The sequence below is a fragment of the Pristiophorus japonicus genome, chromosome 11 (assembly GCF_044704955.1).
Source record: "Pristiophorus japonicus isolate sPriJap1 chromosome 11, sPriJap1.hap1, whole genome shotgun sequence".
NCBI classification, from domain to species: Eukaryota; Metazoa; Chordata; class Chondrichthyes; family Pristiophoridae; genus Pristiophorus; species Pristiophorus japonicus.
Genome location: NC_091987.1, coordinates 57,079,509 through 57,100,983, shown reverse-complemented (window position 1 = coordinate 57,100,983; position 21,475 = coordinate 57,079,509). Strand labels below are relative to the sequence as shown.

The following is a 21,475-nucleotide window of genomic DNA, read 5'->3' as shown; positions in this document are numbered from 1 at the left end:
ACATCACTACTACTGTTTGGAGGTCTGTACACAACTCCCACTAATGTTTTTTGCCATTTGGTGTTCTGCAGCTCTACCCATATAGATTCCACATCATCCAAGCTAATGTCTTTCCTAACTATTGCATTAATCTCCTCTTTAACCAACAATGCTACCCCACCTCCTTTTCCTTTTATTCTATCCTTCCTGAATGTTGAATACCCCTGAATGTTGAGTTCCCAGCCCTGATCATCCTGGAGCCACGTCTCCGTAATCCCAATCACATCATATTTATTAACATCTATTTGCACAATTAATTCATCCACCTTATTGCGGATACTCCTTGCATTAAGACACAAAGCCTTCAGGCTTGTTTTTTTAACACCCTTTGTCCTTTTAGAATTTTGCTGTACAGTGGCCCTTTTTGTTCTTTGCCTTGGGTTTCTCTGCCCTCCACATTTCCTCATTTCCTTTCTGTCTTTTGCTTTTGCCTCCTTTTTGTTTCCCTCTGTCTCCCTGCATTGGTTCCCATCCCCCTGCCATATTAGTTTAAATCCTCCCCAACAGCACTAGCAAACACTCCCCCTAGGACATTGGTTCCGGTCCTGCCCAGGTGCAGACCGTCCGGTTTGTACTGGTCCCACCTCCCCCAGAACCGGTCCCAATGCCCCAGGAATTTGAATCCCTCCCTGCTGCACCACTGCTCAAGCCACGTATTCATCTGCGCTATCCTGGGCCGAATTGCCTCCTGTGCCGTAAACATCAGCCGTGTCAGCCGTGGTTCAGTTGGCAGCATCCTCGCCTCTGAGTCAGAAGGTTGTGGGTTCAGGTCCCACTCCAGAGACTTGAGCACAAAAACCTATGTTAGACTCCAGTGTAGTGCTGAGGGAGTGTTGCACTGTTGGAGGTGCCCTCTTTCGGATGAGACGTTAAACCGAGGCCCTGTCTGCTCTCTCAGGTGGACGTAAAAGATCCCACGGCACTATTTTGAAGAAGAGCAGGAGGGGTATCCCCAGTGTCCTGGCCAATATTCATCCCTCAATCAACATAACAACAGATTATTTGGTCATTATCACATTGCTGTTGGTGGGAGCTTATTGTGCACATATTGGGTGTCACGTTTCCTACATTACAACAGTGAATTCACTCCAAAAAGTACTTCATTGGCTGTAAAGCAATTTGTGATGTCTGCTGGTCATGAAAGGCGCTATATAAATGCAAGTATTTTCTTTTTCTTTATGATTCTATGAAGTCCTGATCAAATTGTACAGTGCTCTGGTCAGCCCAGATCTTGAGCACTGCGTCTGTTTTTCATCACTGAGATACAAGGGAGACATTCAAACACCGAAGGCAGCATGAAGGAGTGCCACAAGGTTGTTCTCTAGCCCAATATTGTCCAATAGTACTACTGCAACACATGTTTAAGCCACATGCACTAATTTTAGTAGAACATGTTTTACATACATTAGATACAGGTAAATATACTTGACATGTATATTTACTGAATGGTGGTAGATATTTTTAAGTAACCAAGTAGGAAAAGCACGATGATCAAAAAAATGTTGAGAGTGACTGCCCTTGACATCAAGGCAGCATTTGACCGAGTGTGGTATCAAGGAGCCCTCGTAAATTTGAAGTCAATGGGAATCAGGGGGAAAACATTTCGCTGGCTGGAGTCATACCTAGCACAAAGGAAGATCATTGTGGTTATTGGAGGGCAGTCATCTCAGCCCCAAAACATCACTGCAGGAGTTCCTCGGGGCAGTGTCCTAGGCCCAACCATCTTCAGCTGCTTCATCAATTACCTTCCCTCCATCATAAGGTCAGATTTGGGGATGTTCGCTGATAATTGCATAGTGTTCAGTTCCATTTACAACTCCTCAAATAATGAAATAATGAAGCAGTCCGTGCCCGCATGTATCAAGACTTGGACAACATTCAGGCTTGGGCTGATAAATGGCAACTAACATTTGTGCTACACAAGCGCTAGGCAATGACCATCCTCTAACTAGAGGAAGTCTAGCCCCCTCCCCTTGACATTCAGTGGCATTACCATCACAGAATCTCCTACCATCACCATTGACCAGAAACTTAACTGGACCAGCCACATAAATACTGTGGCTACAAGAGCAGGTCAAATGCTGAGTACTCTGCAGTGAGTGACTAACCCCTGCTGACTCCCCAAAACCTTTCCGCTTTCTACAAGGCACAAGTCAGGCGTGTGATGGAATAGTCTCCACTTGCCTGGGTGAGTGCAGTTCTAACAACACTCCAGAAGCTTGACAAGATTCAGGACAAAGCTGCCCGCTTGATTGGCATCCATCACTTTAAACATTCATTTCCTCCACCCCCAGCGCACCATGGCTGCAGTGTGCATCTTCTACAAGATGCACTGCAGTAACTCGCCAAGGCTTTTTCAACAGCACCTTCCAAACCCCCAACTTCTACCACTTGGAAGTACAAGGGCATCAGGTGCATGGGAACGCCATCACCTGCAAGTTCCCCTCCAAGGCACACACCATCCTGATATGGAAATATACCACCGTTCCTTCATTGTCGTAGGGTCAAAGTCCTGGAACTCCCCCCATAACAGCACTGAGGGAATACCTTCACCTCACTGACTGCAGCAGTTCAAGAAGGCGGCTCACCACCACCTTGTCAAGGGCAGTTAGGGATGGGCAATAAATGCTGGGCTTGCCAGCGATGCCCACATCCCATGAATGAATAATATGCTCACACACTCTTCTTTTCCTCTTACAATTTTATCAACAAATGCATATCTCTCTTTTACTGATCTCTCTGTTCCTTCTGATCGTTCTCCCTCGCTCCCTATCTGTGTCCCCTTCTTCCTCCTGATCGATCACGTGCTCTCTCCTGATCTTTCTTCCTTTCCATTTATCTTCTTCCAGCATCTCTCTTCTGTTAATCTCTCCTGATCGTGATCTCTCTTTCCTCTCGGATTGCTCCCTTGTTCACTGATTCCTTCATCCCCAATCTCCTGTCTATCTCTCTCTCTGATCATTCTCTCTCCCCGATCTTTCTTTCAGCTCCATATCCTTCTCATTCTCCCACTCTGTTTCTCATGTTGAAGATAAAATCTGCTGCTCTAGTACAAGCCACTGGGCTGTTATTGACGCTGCAGGGTTTTTTTTTATATCCTCGTTACCTTTCCATGTGGCTATTGAGTATGTTAAAAGTGATGTGCTTTAAAAACATGCCTGCTGTAGGCACTTAATAATAAACAATAGTGTTTCCCTATCTAATCAAAGAGCCCAAGGTTTCCCTACTTGTGGTCTATGAATGGATCAGACATATACCATTGATAACAACTGCCTTGGATATGTTCCAGAGAACTCAGGATTGTTAGTGGGGAGCAGACTGAAGCAGGTCTTTTCTGTCAATATCTATTGTATAGTGCTTAACCACATGGGCCCCGAAATTCATGGTCCCGGGAAGGACCGTTACTGCCTGTTTGCGGCGGCCATTTGTCAAAATCGAATGGCTGCCGCTTTGGGCTCAACTGGCCGCCCAGACATTGAGCGGTAACAAATGGGAATCTGTTTCACCACCTCCAGGCTAGATCCAAGGTCGTCCCATCCTCTGTCATCGAACTACAGTACGCAGATGACGCTTGCGTCTGCGCTCACTCGGAGGCCAAACTCCAAGCCATCGTCAACACCTTCATCGAGGCTTATGAAAGCATGGACCTTACACTAAACATCCGTAAGACAAAGGTCCTCTACCAACCTGACCCCGCCACACAGCACTGCCCCTGCCCCCCCGGTAATCAAAATCTACGGTGAGGCCTTGGATAACGTGGACCATTTTCCATACAGTGGGAACCTACTGTCAGCAAGGGCAGGCATCGATGACGACATGCAACACTGCCTTCAGTGTGCCAGCGCAGCCTTCAGTCGCCTGAGGAAGAGAGTTTTTGAAGAGCAGGACCTCCGCACCAAGCTTATGGTCTACAGGGCAGTAGTGATACCCGCCCTCCTATATGGCTCAGAGACATGGACTATTTCCAGCAGATACCTCAAAGCACGGGAGAAGTACCACCAACGCTGCCTCCGCAAGATCCTGCAAATCCATTGGGAGGACGGATGCACCAATGTCAGTGTTCTCGCTCAGGCCAACATCCTCAGCATTGAGTGTGGTCAGTGCTTCAATCAGCTCTGCTGTGTGAGCCACATCGTCCGCATGCCTGACACAAGACTCTCGAAGCAAGCGCTCTTCTTGGAGCCGCGACACGGCAACCGAGTCCCAGGTGCGCAGAGGAAACGCTTCAAGGATACCCTGAAAGCCTGCTTGATAACTTGCAACATCCCTACCGGCACCTGGGAATTCCTGGCCCATGACTGCCCAAAGTGGAGGAAGAGCATCTGGGAGGGCACTGAGCACCTAGAGTCTTGTCACCGAGAGCATGCAGAAACCAAGCGCAGACAGCAGAAGGAGCATGCGGCAACCCAATCTCCCTACCCACCCTTTCCTTCAACCACTGTCTGCCCCACCTGTGACCAAGACTGTAGGCCCTGCATTGGACTGTTCAGCTACCCGAGAACTCACTTTTAGAGTGGAAGCAAGTCATCCTCAACTTTGAGGGACTGCCTAACTTGCGACTTCACCTCAGTATCTCCCCTGTGGCTGCCTCATGGGTCTGGGAAGGCTGCTGTGTTCCCTGTGAGGAAGCTGCAGATGTCCTAGGATGCCCTTGTGTAGCTTTGGGCCAGGAAGGGCTGGCTGGAGGCTGGTCAACACCCTGTCTGACTTGACTCGGGTGAGGCCATGCGTGGAGACACTGGCGGAGTGACAGGTCTGGGGCCAGGAATGCTGCGAGCCGGATTGAGCGCATCATCCGTATCCTGGCCCGAGGAGCCTGAATAACTCACCAGGGTGGCACAGTACCACCACCACCAATCTGAGGGAGCAACACTGAGGTCTCGGGGGGGATCCAGCTGAGACTGCATGCGAGCAGCCACAGTCTGAAAGCCACCAGATATGACCGCACTTAGACGCTTGCAGAGCTGCGGCCATCCCCTCCAAAGCAGCACCGATATGCTCGTTCCCTCGCGCTGCAATGGCAGCTGCCACATCACCCTATGGGTGAAGTTCCCGTGGGAATAACGCCCCAATTAAGACTGCAAACTTTCAGGTTTGAAGGGCTAATAAGACTGGGGCACTTTTTTGTGGTCAAAAAGCTGAATTTGGATCCAATGGCCGCCACAAACTTTGTGGCGCTAATCGGGGAAAAAAGGCCTTAACACCACCAGCTTTTTGGCTACATTAAATTTCGGCCCCATGGCAATTTGTCAGAATGCATTTTCTTTTTCTGGCTTTTCAGCTTTGGCCACACCTGGTTTAGAGTTTAAAACCTCTCACTTCTTGACCTTGGAGTTAGTTTGTCTGTGAAGCAGAAGATTTTTGTTATGCTAATATAAATGAGCGATACAAGTTTCCAAGGGAAAATAAAACAGTGCTTGTTTGATAATTGGTAATTGAATATGCCCCAGTGCTGAATTAGTGGAATCTGCGATAGCATTTGTGTAAGGTTGGCCTGAGGCCACTATTCCCACCAGTGACTTGCTTGAGTTATTCTGGGAAACGCACCATACTGTGCCGGTGACAGCTGCATTAGGACTGATGCTGAGGCTTTGCTACATCCAATGGTGGACTCAGGCTTTGGAATTATGCTAATATGCAATATTCATATGTTTTACACCATTTTGTTTATTCTCCCCCAACCATGTGTCCCAGCCCCAGTTTCAGAAAAGCACCAATGCGCCATCTTCCCATTTCCCACAACAGCCATTTTGTAGCCTTGCCGAGATTGCCCCTAATTGGCATTAAAATGATCAGTTTTTTTGCAGTGGGCCTGTGCTGTCGTAATTAGATTGAGACTGCCCAAACTTATTTAAAGTAAGACAGAACCTCACAGACAGATGAGACTGTAATCCCATCAATGTGTGCTAGATTTGAATCAAAGTCCTCGAGCTGAAGGGCCAGTGTTGAACACACAGGAACAACATCTTTACCTGACTCTGCTTATAACGATAACATTTTGGGTCCTCTTATTCCACAATAATATCCACAATTTAAAATTAGATTTATACTGGAAAAGTTTGAGGAAATATCCCATTGAAATATGAAACCTGCTTTTATTAGAAACATAGAAAATAGGTGCAGGAGTAGACCATTTGGCCCTTCGAGCCTGCACCGCCATTCAATAAGATCATGGCTAATCATTCCCTCAGTACCCCATTAAGTTGAATTCTCTATTTTAGATCAATATGGCAGTTTATGACTTTGGTAACAATGGTGGACAATCAGTTCCCAGAGGTTAAGAACCCTGAAAATGTGATAATTATTGTCAGTAAGTAAAAAAGGGAAAATGAAGATTAGGTGATTGCTTTGGTGAACACCACTGTTATGTCTGCAAGAGTGACCTCCAGCTACTTGTGGCTTGTCACTTGTACTCCCCTTCCACTTCCCACTCTGACCTCCCTGTCATTGATCTTGTACCCAGTTGAAACTTTCACTAGGTGCCCTGTTTGGCCTGAACATTGACTTTAGCTATGTTCTGTTTTCAAACCTGCTTTAATGTCATACCTGATTCCCAGGAGTTCTATCTCTCCAATGTTCTTGCATCTCCGATCCCACTTCCTTAGCTATTTACCACACATGCTTTATTTCTTTAAAGTCATGATGTTTTTCTCCATTAGTTGACTGAAATAGTCTGTTACATCATTCCACATATGACCCCTTTCTGGTTTTGTGTTTTTTTTATGTATCCTTCTCTCTTTTCTGATTGTATTAATATGCCTCTCCTACTCTTAATTTTTCAGTTCTGAAGGAGATTCTGCACCCAAAACGTAAACTTCTCTGTTTTCTCCACAAATGCTGATTAATCTGTGGTGTGTTTCCCGCATTTTCTGCTTTTGTTACTTTTAATTAAATTGATTGCCACCCAATTAGAGCTAAGAACACAAAAGTAATCAGTAAGACTTTCACAACATGGTTACTATTAATTTCAAAATCATAGTAAGACATAATTTTTTTTTCTTTCCTCAAAGAAATGTTGAAGAAGGTTGGCAGAAAACCAGAATCTGAGTCTGAGAGAGAGGACCCTGATGTCTGCAAAAGAGTCAAATTAGATCCAGATGTTACCAGCACAGTTCTCAACTTCAAAAGCCCAGCTAACCTGTTTGAGAGTCTTATCTCTCCCATTGGAAGTGAAGAGTTCTTCGGTGAATATTGGGAGCAGAAGCCCCTGTTAATTCAGAAGAATGACCCTTCAGTAGCTGTTTACTACCAATCATTATTTAAGTTTGATGATTTAAAAGAAATCTGCAGGGATGATGTGTTCTACGGTAGAGACGTTAATTTTTGTCGATGTGTAAGTGGGAAGAAGAAGGTTTTAAATAAAGATGGGAAGGTTAACTACACGCAATTAAAGAAAGACTTTGAACAGAAGAAAGCGACAATACAATTTCACCAGCCACAGCGGTTTAAGGTACTGTTTCTGAGTGATAACTGTTTTCATCTGTGATTTGTAGTATAAATATCTTTTTGGTTTTCATTCTCAGTGCAAAGCACACTTTTTTTTTTAAAGGATGAATTGTGGAAGATCCAGGAAAAATTGGAATGTTTCTTTGGCTCCTTAGTTGGATCTAATGTTTACATCACACCTCAGGGTTCTCAGGGTCTACCACCCCATTATGATGATGTTGAGGTATGATTTATAAACTTCCTTTGCTGCTCTCATTTCAGGATTTTGAGTAGACAAAAAGACATGATATATTTTGTTTGATTAAAAAAATATCTGCTTTGATTATGCAGGTTTATAATGCTGTATTTGGCAAAAATTAGGATACTTGTGTTAGAAACATAGAAACATAGAAAATAGGTGCAGGAGTAGGCCATTCGGCCCTTCTAGCCTGCACCGCCATTCAATGAGTTCATGGCTGAACATTCAACTTCAGTACCCCATTCCTGCTTTCTCGCCATACCCCTTGATCCCCCTAGTAGTAAGGACCTCATCTAACTCCTTTTTGAATATATTTAGTGAATTGGCCTCAACAACTTTCTGTGGTAGAGAATTCCACAGGTTCACCACTCTCTGGGTGAAGAAGTTCCTCCGCATCTCGGTCCTAAATGGCTTACCCCTTATCCTTAGACTGTGACCTCTGGTTCTGGACTTCCCTAACATTGGGAACATTCTTCCTGCATCTAACCTGTCTAACCCCGTCAGAATTTTATATGTTTCTATGAGGTCCCCTCTCATTCTTCTGAACTCCAGTGAATACAAGCCCAGTTGATCCAGTCTTTCTTGATAGGTCAGTCCCGCCATCCCGGGAATCAGTCTGGTGAACCTTCGCTGCACTCCCTCAATAGCAAGAATGTCCTTCCTCAGGTTAGGTTCTATAAGTTTGTTATTTATCTGGTAAATGAGTTTAAACAAAATCTGTACAATGCAGGCAAAGTTGCATTAACAGAGTATATGATCATATGCTTTTATTTTGGTTTTCTTGTGTTTTGTTAAAGTAAATGTGGGTCCATTAGAGCAGAGACAGGAGAAATTTATGATGGGCAATAAGGAAATGGCAGAGACATTAAACAAATATTTTGTATCTGTCTTCGGTAGAAGACACAAAAAACATTCTGGAAATACTGGGGAACCAAGGGTCTAGAGAGAATGAAGAATTTAAAGAAATCAGTATAAGACATAGTACTGAGAAATTAATGGGACTAAGCAGTGACAAATCCCCTGGACCTCATGACTTGCATCCTAGGGTTTTAAAAGAGATAGCTGCAGAGATTGTGGATGAACTGGTATTAATCTTCCAGAATTCCCTAGATTCTAAAACAGTCCCCAAGGATTGGAAGGTAGCAAATGTAACCCCGCTATTTAAGAAAGGATGAAGAGAAATAACAGGGAACTATAGGCCAATTAGCCTGACATCAGTAATAAGCAAAATGCTAGAATCTATTATTAGGGACATGGTAACAGGGCACTTAGAAAATCGTAATATCATTAGGCAGAGTCAACATGGTTTTATGAAAGGAAAATTGTATTTGACAAATCTGTTAGAGTTTTTTGAAGATGTAACTAGTAGGATCGATAAGGGGCAACCAGTGGATGTAGTGTATTTGGATTTTCAAAAAGCATTCAATAAGTTGCCACACGAGGTTATTACACAAAAATTAGGACTTATGTGATTGTGGGTAGGTTGAACCTCTTATCCGGCACCGTCGGGACCTGGCCTGTGCTGGATAAGGGATTTTGTCGGTCGGCGGGAGATCTTGCCGCCCCCTCCCCAAGACCTACCGGGTACTGCTGACCTGGTGCACCAACAACACCCATACTGTGTCCTCGGGCCGGCACGCTGTGTCCTTGGGCTGACCTCCCCACCTCCCGTTGGTCGCCCACCTCCTCACCTCCCGCTGCTCGCCCACCTCCTCACCTCCCGCTGCTCGCCCACCTCCTCACCTCCCGCTGCTCGCCCACCTCCTCACCGCCCGCTGCTCGCCCACCTCCTCACCTCCCGCTGCTCGCCCACCTCCTCGCCTCCCGCTGGTAGCCCACCTCCCCACCTCCCGCTGCTCACCCACCACCCGCTGGTCGCCCACCTCCTCACCGCCCGCTGCTCGCCCACCTCCTCACCTCCCGCTGCTCGCCCACCTCCTCGCCTCCCGCTGGTAGCCCACCTCCTCACCTCCCGCTGCTCGCCCACCTCCTCACCTCCCGCTGGTAGCCCACCTCCTCACCTCCCGCTGGTAGCCCACCTCCCCACCTCCCGCTGCTCGCCCACCTCCTCACCTCCCGCTGCTCGCCCACCTCCCCACCTCCCGCTGCTCGCCCACCTCCTCGCCTCCCGCTGGTAGCCCACCTCCTCACCTCCCGCTGGTAGCCCACCTCCTCACCTCCCGCTGCTCGCCCACCTCCTCACCTCCCGCTGCTCGCCCACCTCCTCACCTCCCGCTGCTCGCCCACCTCCTCACCGCCCGCTGCTCGCCCACCTCCTCACCTCCCGCTGCTCGCCCACTTCCTCGCCTCCCGCTGGTAGCCCACCTCCCCACCTCCCGCTGCTCACCCACCACCCGCTGGTCGCCCACCTCCTCACCTCCCGCTGCTCGCCCACCTCCTCGCCTCCCGCTGGTAGCCCACCTCCCCACCTCCCGCTGCTCACCCACCACCCGCTGGTCGCCCACCTCCTCACCTCCCGCTGCTCGCCCACCTCCTCACCTCCCGCTGCTCGCCCACCTCCTCACCTCCTGCTGCTCGCCCACCTCCCCACCTCCCGCTGCTCGCCCACCTCCCCACCTCCCGCTGCTCGCCCACCTCCCCACCTCCCGCTGCTCGCCCACCTCCCGCTGGTCGCCCACCTCCCGCTGGTCGCCCACCTCCCGCTGCTCGCCCACCTCCTCACCTCCCGCTGCTCGCCCACCTCCTCACCTCCCGCTGCTTGCTCACCTCCTCACCTCCCGCTGCTCGCTCACCTCCCGCTGCTCGCTCACCTCCCCACCTCCCGCTGCTCGCCCACCTCCTCACCTCCCGCTGCTCGCTCACCTCCTGCTGCTCGCTCACCTCCCCACCTCCCGCTGCTCGCCCACCTCCCCACCTCCCGCTGCTCGCCCACCTCCCCACCTCCCGTTGCTCGCCCACCTCCTCACCTCCCGCTGCTCACCCACCTCCTCACCTCCCGCTGCTCGCCCACCTCCTCACCTCCCGCTGCTCGCCCACCTCCCCACCTCCCGCTGCTCGCCCACCTCCCGCTGCTCGCCCACCTCCCGCTGCTCGCCCACCTCCTCACCTCCCGCTGCTCGCCCACCTCCCCACCTCCCGCTGCTCGCCCACCTCCCCACCTCCCGCTGCTCGCCCACCTCCCGCTGCTCGCCCACCTCCCGCTGCTCGCCCACCTCCCCACCTCCCGCTGCTCGCCCACCTCCCCACCTCCCGCTGCTCGCCCACCTCCTCACCTCCCGCTGCTCGCCCACCTCCTCACCTCCCGCTGCTCGCCCACCTCCCCACCTCCCGCTGCTCGCCCACCTCCTCACCTCCCGCTGCTCGCCCACCTCCTCACCTCCCGCTGCTCGCCCACCTCCTCACCTCCCGCTGCTCGCCCACCTCCCCACCTCCCGCTGCTCGCCCACCTCCCGCTGCTCGCTCACCTCCCCACCTCCCGCTGCTCGCTCACCTCCCCACCTCCCGCTGCTCGCCCACCTCCCGCTGCTCGCTCACCTCCCCACCTCCCGCTGCTCGCCCGCCTCCTCACCTCCCGCTGCTCGCCCACCTCCCGCTGCTCGCCCACCTCCCGCTGCTCGCTCACCTCCCCACCTCCCGCTGCTCGCCCACCTCTCGCTGCTCGCCCACCTCCCCACCTCCCGCTGCTCGCTCACCTCCCCGCCTCCCGCTGCTCGCCCACCTCCTCGCCTCCCGCTGCTCGCCCACCTCCTCGCCTCCCGCTGCTCGCCCACCTCCCGCTGCTCGCCCACCTCCTCGCCTCCCGCTGCTCGCCCACCTCCCGCTGCTCGCCCACCTCCTCGCCTCCCGCTGCTCGCCCACCTCCCGCTGCTCGCCCACCTCCTCGCCTCCCGCTGCTCGCCCACCTCCCCACCTCCCGCTGCTCGCTCACCTCCCCACCTCCCGCTGCTCGCCCACCTCCTCGCCTCCCGCTGCTCGCCCACCTCCCCACCTCCCGCTGCTCGCCCACCTCCTCGCCTCCCGCTGCTCGCCCACCTCCCGCTGCTCGCCCACCTCCTCGCCTCCCGCTGCTCGCCCACCTCCCGCTGCTCGCCCACCTCCTCGCCTCCCGCTGCTCGCCCACCTCCTCGCCTCCCGCTGCTCGCCCACCTCCTCGCCTCCCGCTGCTCGCCCACCTCCTCGCCTCCCGCTGCTCGCCCACCTCCCGCTGCTCGCCCACCTCCTCGCCTCCCGCTGCTCGCCCACCTCCCGCTGCTCGCTCACCTCCCGCTGGTCGCCCACCTCCCGCTGCTCGCCCACCTCCTCGCCTCCCGCTGCTCGCCCACCTCCTCGCCTCCCGCTGCTCGCCCACCTCCCCACCTCCCGCTACTCGCCCACCTCCTCGCCTCCCGCTGCTCGCCCACCTCCCGCTGCTCGCCCACCTCCTCGCCTCCCGCTGCTCGCCCACCTCCCGCTGCTCGCCCACCTCCTCGCCTCCCGCTGCTCGCCCACCTCCTCGCCTCCCGCTGCTCGCCCACCTCCTCGCCTCCCGCTGCTCGCCCACCTCCTCGCCTCCCGCTGCTCGCCCACCTCCCGCTGCTCGCCCACCTCCTCGCCTCCCGCTGCTCGCCCACCTCCCGCTGCTCGCTCACCTCCCGCTGGTCGCCCACCTCCCGCTGCTCGCCCACCTCCTCGCCTCCCGCTGCTCGCCCACCTCCCGCTGCTCGCTCACCTCCCGCTGCTCGCCCACCTCCTGCTGCTCGCTCACCTCCCCACCTCCTGCTGCTCGCCCACCTCCCGCTGCTCGCTCACCTCCCGCTGCTCGCTCACCTCCCCACCTCCCGCTGCTCGCCCACCTCCTTGCCTCCCGCTGCTCGCCCACCTCCTCGCCTCCCGCTGCTCGCCCACCTCCTCGCCTCCCGCTGCTCGCCCACCTCCCGCTGCTCGCCCACCTCCTCGCCTCCCGCTGCTCGCCCACCTCCTCGCCTCCCGCTGCTCGCCCACCTCCTTGCCTCCCGCTGCTCGCCCACCTCCCCACCTCCCGCTGCTCGCCCACCTCCTCGCCTCCCGCTGCTCGCCCACCTCCCGCTGCTCGCTCACCTCCCCACCTCCCGCTGCTCGCCCACCTCCTCGCCTCCCGCTGCTCGCCCACCTCCCCACCTCCCGCTGCTCGCCCACCTCCTCACCTCCCGCTGCTCGCCCACCTCCTCGCCTCCCGCTGCTCGCCCACCTCCCCACCTCCCGCTGCTCGCCCACCTCCTCACCTCCCGCTGCTCGCCCACCTCCTCACCTCCCGCTGCTCGCCCACCTCCTCGCCTCCCGCTGCTCGCCCATCTCCTCGCCTCCTGCTGCTCGCCCACCTCCCGCTGCTCGCCCACCTCCCCACCTCCCGCTGCTCGCTCACCTCCCAACCTCCCGCTGCTCGCCGATCTCCTCTGGGCCCCGACCCTGCCGCTGGGCTCAACCCCGCACCAAGAGACCTGGCTGCATCCACCCAGGTCGGGTCTGCTGACGCCGGAATGCTGCAAAATGGCAGGCACTGTGCTGCTTGAAGGCTGCAGTTGTCTGTGTGAATGTCGGGCTTTCTCTCTCTCGGTAGCTGTGAGGGAGGGGGGGAGGCTGACACTGATTCTCCGGATCACCGGCCATCCCACATTCGATGCTGTAGCAGCACCCGCCGTTTTCACACACAGACCTGACTCCCTGCCAGGAATGGTGCCGGACGATATGTGGTGCCGGATAAGGGAGATCCGGATAAGAAAGGTTCAACCTGTAATATATTAGCATGGATTGAGAATTGGTTAATGGACAGTAAACAAAGAGTAGGAATAAACGGGACTTTTTTGGGTTGGCAGGCTGAAACTAGCGGCGCACTGCAAGGATCAGTGCTTGAGCCTTAGCTATTTACAATCTATATTAATGACTTCAATGAAGGGACTAACGTATCCAAGTTTGCTGATGATACAAAGTTAAGTGGGAAAGTAAGCTGTGAGGAGCACGCAGAGGCTGCAGAGAGATATAGACAGGTTGACTGAGTGGGGAAGAACGTGGCAAATGGAATACAATGTGGGGAAGTGTGAAGTTATTCACTTGATAGGAAAATTCAAAAAGCAGAATATTTGTTGAATGGTGAGAGACTGGGAAATGTTTGCATTCAGAGGAACCTGGCTGTCGCTTTGTATATGAACCACAGAAAGTTAACATGCAGGTACAGCAAGCAATTAGGAAAGCAAATGGTATGTTAGCTTTTGTTACAAAGGGATCAGAGTGTAAGAGCAAAGGTGGCCGAAATTCAGGTGCACCAGAAAGCTGGCGCACCTATGATTTTTTAACTGTTACTCACCGCTGGAACTCTTGGTGCGGTGAGTTGATCCATTTTCAGGACTTTGAATTTTTTCAACGTCCTGCAGGAAATGGATCATAATGGGGGCAGGCCTTGGAATCAAAGCCAGGCTGACTGGCTGAGAATGGGTCGGTTAGACCGTCCGTCGCTGTCAATCAACGTGGTGACATCACAGCGCGTGTGTGTGTCACCACACTCTCCCCTCTCCATTAAAGGGGAGAGATTCGAGCATTTTTTAACTTTGGCCACTGAGCCACCAGGGAGGGTTTCGGCAGGGCCAGCGGCCTGGCACCTAAGAGAGGGTGCCAGGATGCCCGTTGGCGGCCTGGCCGAACCTGGGGGCAGTATTTTGCTGGCTGATTGGCAAGTCTGCCGGCAAAAATGTTTGCATTGCCACCGCGGCAGCGGACCCTGCCCTTTAAGGGTGGCCGCGCTGCCGGCTGCACACAGTCTTCAGAGGGTGCACCGGCAGAAAAACCTGCCAGGGGCACTGGGTGGCGGGGGATTGATGGATGGAGGTGAAAATGGCTGGTAAGTATTTTTTTTATTCTTTTAATTTGGCGGTGCATCTACTTGGTCGGGATGGGGTCCAGGCCAAAAATTCCCCAACCTGAATTTTGATCAGGTTGGCCTGTTGACCCCAAAGCGGCGGCCATTTGATTTTTAAACATGGCCGCCATAAGCAGTCTCTGAGATCCTGAATTTTGGACCCAAGAAGTCTTACTCCAATTATACAGGGCATTGTGAGGCCACACCTGGAGTACTGTGTACAGTTAGAACATAAGAACATAAAGAATAGGAGTAGGCCATACGGCCCCTCGAGCCTGCTCCGCCATTTAACACGATCATGGTTGATCTGATCATGGACTCCGCTCCACTTCCCTGCCCGTTCCCCATAACCCCTTATCATTTAAGCAACTGTCTATTTCTGTCTTAAATTTATTCAATGTCCCGGCTTCCACAGCTCTCTGAGACAGCGAATTCCACAGATTTACAACCCTCTGAGAGAAAAAATTTCTCCTCATCTCAGTTTTAAATGGGCAACCCCTTATTCTAAGATCATGCCCTCTTGTTCTAGTCTGCCCCATGGGTGGAAACATCATCTCTGCATCCACCTTGTCAAGCCCCCTCATAATCTTATACGTTTCGATAAAATCACCTCTCATTCTTCTGAATTCCAATGAGTAGAGGTCCAACCTACTCAACCTTTCCTCATAAATCAACCTCCTCATCTCCGGAATCAACCTAGTGAACCTTCTCTGAACTGCCTCCAAAGCAAGTATATCCTTTCGTAAATATGGAAACCAAAACGGCACACAGTATTCCAGGTGTGGCCTCACCAATACCCTGTATAGCTGTAGCAAGACTTCCCTACTTTTATTCTGCATCCCCTTTGCAATAAAGGCCAAGATTCCATTGGCCTTGCTGTACCTGCATATTATTCTTTTGTGTTTCATGCACAAGTACCGCCAGGTCCCGCTGTACTGCAGCACTTTGCAATCTTTCTCCATTTAAATAATAACTTGCTCTTTGATTTTTTTCTGCCAAAGTGCATGACCTCACACTTTCCAACATTATACTCCATCTGCCAAATTTTTTCCCGCTCACTTAGCCTGTCTATGTCCTTTTGTAGATTTTTTGTGTCCTCACACATTGCTTTTCCTCCCATCTTTGAATCGTCAGCAAACTTGGCTACGTTACACTCTGTCCCTTCTTCCAAGTCGTTAATATAGATTGTAAATAGTTCTGGTCTCCTTACCTCAGGAAAGACGTACGTGCCTTAGAGGGACTGCAACAAAGGTTCCCTAGGCTGGTTTCTTGGATGAAGGGATTACCCTATGAGGAGTGATTGAGTAGACTAGGCCTATATACCCCAGACTTTAGAAGAATGAGAGGTGATCTAATTGAAACATAAAATTCTTAAGGGGCTTGACAGTGTTCATGCTGAGAAAATGTTTCCCCTGGGTGGGGAATCTAGAACACGTGGTCACAGTCTCAGAATAAGGGGTCGGCAATTTATAACTGAGATGAGAAATTTCTTCACTCAAAGGGTTGTGAATCTTTGGATTTCTCTACCCCAGAGAGCTGTGGATGCTCAGTCGTTGAGTATATTCAAGGCAGAGGTCGATACACTTTTTGGAATTAAAGGATTTAATGGATATGGGGATACTGCAGGAAGATGGAGTTGAGGTAGAAGATCAGCCATGTTGAATGGTGGAGCAGGCTTGAAGGGGCCAAATGGCCGCCTACTCCAGCTCCTATTTCTCATGTTATGTTAGTAGATCATCATTTTGGTGAATGTTGGTTACTTCCTGCAACTAATATCAACCTGTGTCATGAACCTATGTTAATTTGTTCAGGTATTCATACTGTTGGGTGAGCAAAGTATGTGGGTGTATATACATTCGTTATGTATGTTTCTCTTTTTCCCTCACATATTTTATAATAAAACATTTATGCATGTGTAGTATAGCAACAGTTCAGTTCTGAGCATGGGAAAGAAAAATGAAAGCGAGAAATATTTCTACTCCTTTTCAGGGATTGCTTATTTGAGTACAGTAGTCAGAACAATCACACCAATCCAGCTAGTTTAATTTCTTGTGATTATTCTTTCTTTGCATTGATAGGTGTTTATTCTGCAGCTGGAGGGAGAGAAGCACTGGCGACTCTACAAACCCACTAAACCTTTAGCTCGTGAATACAGCATAGAACCTGAAGACCGGATTGGAAGTCCAACCCATGAATTTACATTAAAGGTAAAGAATTAATAGTATCCATGTGCACGCAATTGGATTTGCCAAATTTTCTGTTTTCTTTTTATTACGTTTTTACTCATCTGTGGCAAATGACTATAGAACACTTTTTTTTTCCAATTTGTATTATTTTCTGCTATGGCAGGGCCCAATAAGGTTACCTCCAGATAATTAGTCTTATTCTTGTGGCTTCGTTAACAGAAGACTGTAGCATTCATACTTGGGTTTACTCAGTACTGCACTGACACTAAACATTACGAAGCATTTAAGCTACATCTGTAGCGTCAGTACAGAGCGTTTTTACTTTGCTTAGATGCTTAGACTGTAAAAGCAGGCTGAATCTAGTGTCGGCCCACCAGACACCAGAAGGAAACCAAGTGAGGCTCCCTTTAGAAGGCAGCCTTGTTGAGGGTCAGTTCAGGCTTTCATATTCGATTCAGACTCAAAATTATGTATCAGTGCAAAGCGGTTTGAGGTTCACACTGTTGCTAAGCTGCTGGAGCATGAATACATATTACACACTGACAATGAAACAGAATGTTTCAGACAAAGCCTGTTTAATGTGCCTGTCTAATTAACATTTTCAGTGGACCCTTCAGAAATCATTGATTTTTTTAAAAAAGAAAATTGTTCTGAGCATGTGGGCAATACTGGCAAGGCAGTGTGTACTGCCTACTGCTAGTTATTCTGAGCCCATTGAAAGCCAACCATGTAGTGTGGGATTGGACTTGCATGTAGGCCAGACTAGGTAGGGGTGGTAGGCTCCTTTCTGTGAAGGACTTTAGTGAACCATTTGAGTTTTTACAACAATCCATTAGCTTTCATGTGCTATTTTTCTGGTGTTAGTCTATAAATATACCTATGAATGCTACAGTCTTCTGTTTCTGGTAACTTTCTGGTGCTAGTCTATAAATTGCCTGATATTTTGAGTTAAATTTCAAAACTTACCATAGGTGGGATGTGAACTCATGACCTCTGGGTTGCTAGTCCGGTAACATTTAATAGGGGAATGTAAAGCCATGGGAAATACTTCCTCCAGCACAATGTATGCAACTGCTAATGATTTGTCTGGCTTGGGGTCTTTATCATCAGATCAGTTAGCAGACCACCTTGAATCACCAGCTCTCATTAAAATTAATGGAACTGCTTTGGAGTGCATGTTTCTTTAACTTGTAGAGCAGTGTTCACAGTTGTCCTGAAATTAGACATAAGACGGTGTTGTGAGTGGGAGAGGTAAGAGCATCATGCCTTTTGGAATAAATAACACTGTCGCTTAATGCTAGTGGAGAATATCTCAAATAAACAAGATTTACAGTTGATTGACATTACAGGTACAGCGTCTGAAATCCGGCAACCTCGGGTCCGAGACTGTGCCGGCTTATTGCCGTATTTCGGACCTTGCTATTGGTGCTCCTCGCCGCCTGCTGTTGCCCGCAGTCCCACGGCGCTGTGTTTTTTATCGGTTTTTAACAGTTTCCTTGTCCCTCGCTGCCCGATGCCATTATCTTGGTTGCCTCAAAAATGTCCGGTTTTCGGACAATTCTGGTTTTCGGACAGCCGGATTCGAGACGTTGTAGCTGTACTACATTTAAAGATCATGAATTTGAGTTTTTTTAACCATTTGAGTGAACTTTAAAATAGGAAATCAGAAAAATTGTTAGATAATACAACATTGAAGAACTAGTCTTGACATTCAGTAGCTTATCAAGCTGTTATGCATGTGGCAACATTTTCCATATTTCTGTACTTGTGATGGAACAATCAAGTAGTTTTGATTATAACCGTGGGACGTTTTACTACATTAAAGGCGCTATATAAATACAAGTTTTTATAACTGTCATAGAACACAAATAGTGGGTGTGAAAAGAAAATAGAAAATTCGTTTCACTGCTATAACAAGAAATAAGTAGTATAAACAATACTACATGGGCAAAATATGGAAAAGTTACCCTTCTATATCCATTGACTTGCACAGCATGACTAAAATGTAATAAACTAATGCTGGAAATGCCCTTTTTTTTCCTAGCCAGGTGATCTACTTTATTTTCCCAGAGGAACAATCCACCAAGCAGATACCCCAGCTGGCGGCTCACATTCTACCCACATTACCATAAGCACCTACCAGAACAAGTAAGCGCATTTTATTCTGACTTATGCTTTGTAGGAATTTTACACATGAAATGAATAACTTTTAGTAGTAATTAATTCTTGCTCTGAATAGCCTTATTCTCTGACCAGTTTGAATCTGGTGTCCACAAACATTCTTGCGCTCAGTCTATTTATTAATGAGGTTGATACGTGGAATATGGGGTAAGAGTGCAAATGGTGTGATTGTATTGTCACTATCCACCTAGCCATTCTACATCAAATATGATGGCCATAAAAGCATTTTTTATTATCAATTCAAACTTATAGGTGCAGTGGGCTTCACCTAGTCTTACCATTAAAAGTTTGACCAAAATTGCACAAATTTCCTGCAAATGCCTTGCATTTATTCACCTCACCATGGCTCAATTTTCCCCAGTGATTTGCGGCATTTTTTTGGTGTAAGTTTAAAAAATTAAAGTTTCCCCAAGGAATGTGCGGCAGCATAACTCAGTTAAGATTTTTTACCAAGTTAGTTTTTTTTGCGTAATGGGGCGTAACCTGAAGTCGGCGGCAGTTTTTGTCAATTGTGGAAGTTCTCTTGGGTCGGCGTAACTGACCACTCTCGAAAAATCTTCTGGTGAGTTAAGAAAAAGCAGCGCACGTTGAAAAATTGGCGCAGAAAGACGCCATTGTTTTTCAGCCAGAGAAGTTTTGGAGGTAGTCAAGAAGACTTTAATATGCATAATAAAGATTACATTTTTTTACCTTGTTATAATGTAGTAAATGGAAGTTTAATGGAATTCTGTAAGTTTCCGGATATACGAGGGGACTGAGGGTCTAGTGAGAAGGACGAACTGAAGGATATCCTTATTAGGCGGGAAATTGTGTTGGAGAAATTGATGGGATTGAAGGCCGATAAATCCCCGGGGTCTGATTGTCTGTATCCGAGAGTACTTAAGGAAGTGGCCCTAGAAATAGTGGATGCATTGGTGATCATTTTCCAACAGTCTATCGACTCTGGATCAGTTCCTATGGACTGGAGGGTAGCTAACGTAACACCACTTTTTAAAAAAGGAGGGAGAGAGAAAGCGGGTAATTATAGACCGGTTAGCCTGACATCAGTAGTGGGGAAAATGTTGGGATCAATTATTAAGGATGAAATAGCAGCGCATTTGGAAAGCAGTGATGGGATCGGTCCAAGTCAGCATGGATTTATGAAAGGGAAATCATGCTTGACAAATCTTCTGGAATTTTTTGAGGATGTAACTAGTAGAGTGGACAAGGGAGAACCAGTGGATGTGGCGTATTTGGACTTTCAAAAGGCCTTTGACAAGGTCCCACATAAGAGATTGGTGTGCAAAATCAAAGCACATGGTATTGGGGGTAATGTACTGGCGTGGATAGAGAATTGGTTGGCAGACAGGAAGCAGAGAGTTGGGATAAACTGGTCCTTTTCAGAATGGGAGCCAGTGACTAGTGGAGTACCACAGGGCTCAGTGTTGGGACCCCAGCTCTTTACGATATACATTAATGATTTGGATGGAGGAATTGAGTGTAATATCTCCAAGTTTGCAGATGGCACTAAACTGGGTGTCGGTGTGAGCTGTGAGGAGGATGCTAAGAGGCTGCAGGGTGATTTGGACAGGTTAGGTGAGTGGGCAAATGCATGGCAGATGCAGTATAATGTGGATAAATGTGAGGTTATCCACTTTGGGGGCAAAAACACAAAGGCAGAATATTATCTGAATGGCAGCAGATTAGGAAAAGGGGAGGTGCAACGGGACCTGGGTGTCATGGTTCATCAGTCATTGAAAGTTGGCATGCAGGTACAGCAGGCGGTGAAGAAGGCAAATGGCATTTTGGTCTTCATAGCTAGGGGGTTTGAGTATAGGAGCAGGGAGGTCTTACTGCAATTGTACAGGGCCTTGGTGAGGCCTCACCTGGAATATTGTGTTCAATTTTGGTCTCCTAATCTGAGGAAGGATGTTCTTGTTATTGAGGGAGTGCAGTGAAGGTTCACCAGACTGATTCCAGGGATGGCTGGACTGCCATATGAGGAGAGACTGGATCAACTGGGCCTTTATACACAGGAGTTTAGAAGGATGAGAGGGGATCTCATAGAAACTTTTAAGATTCTGACGGGAGGGGACAGGTTAGATGCGGGAAGAATGTTCCCGATGTTGATGAAGTCCAGAACCAGGGGACACAGTCATAGGATACGGGGTTGGCCATTTAGGACTGAGATGAGGAGAAACTTCTTCACTCAGAGTTGTTAACCTGTGAAATTCCCTGCCGCAGAGAGTTGTTGATGCCAGTTCATTGGATGTATTCAAGAGGGAGTTAGATATGGCCCTTACGGCTAAAGGGATCAAGGGATATGGAGAGAAAGGAGGAAAGGGGTACTGAGGTGAATGATCAGCCATGAGCTTATTGAATGGTGGTGCAGGCTCAAAGGGCCGAATTGCTGACTCCTGCACCTATTTTCTATGTTTCTATGTTTTCATATTTTTTCAACTGACACGCAACCATCGAATGTCTGCAAATAGGGCTGGAGGGTCGGCGCGTCAGCTGGCAGAATCGGTCCCGCGCCCGGACACGGGCTCGGCTGCAAAAGAAGCCCGGGAGGGAGAT

The 21,475-nt window shown here is 49.6% G+C and overlaps 1 protein-coding gene across 9 annotated transcripts in view; it reads left to right on the top strand.

Annotated features, from left to right (window-relative positions):
* The window catches only part of riox2 (ribosomal oxygenase 2), an 84,099-nt gene that overhangs the window by 3,351 nt on the left and 59,273 nt on the right, over positions 1-21,475 (top strand). For 6 of the 9 annotated variants that reach the window (XM_070893402.1, XM_070893399.1, XM_070893393.1 and 3 more), the window contains exons 2-5: positions 7,050-7,489; positions 7,589-7,708; positions 16,631-16,759; positions 18,783-18,886. In XM_070893402.1, the coding sequence (XP_070749503.1) occupies positions 7,052-7,489; positions 7,589-7,708; positions 16,631-16,759; positions 18,783-18,886 (791 nt within the window). In that variant the 5' untranslated portion in view covers positions 7,050-7,051. Of the gene's footprint in view, positions 1-1,231; positions 1,353-6,821; positions 6,891-7,049; positions 7,490-7,588; positions 7,709-16,630; positions 16,760-18,782; positions 18,887-21,475 lie in introns of those variants that run through there. The other 3 variants (XM_070893400.1, XM_070893394.1, XM_070893396.1) reach the window with 2 other exon arrangements.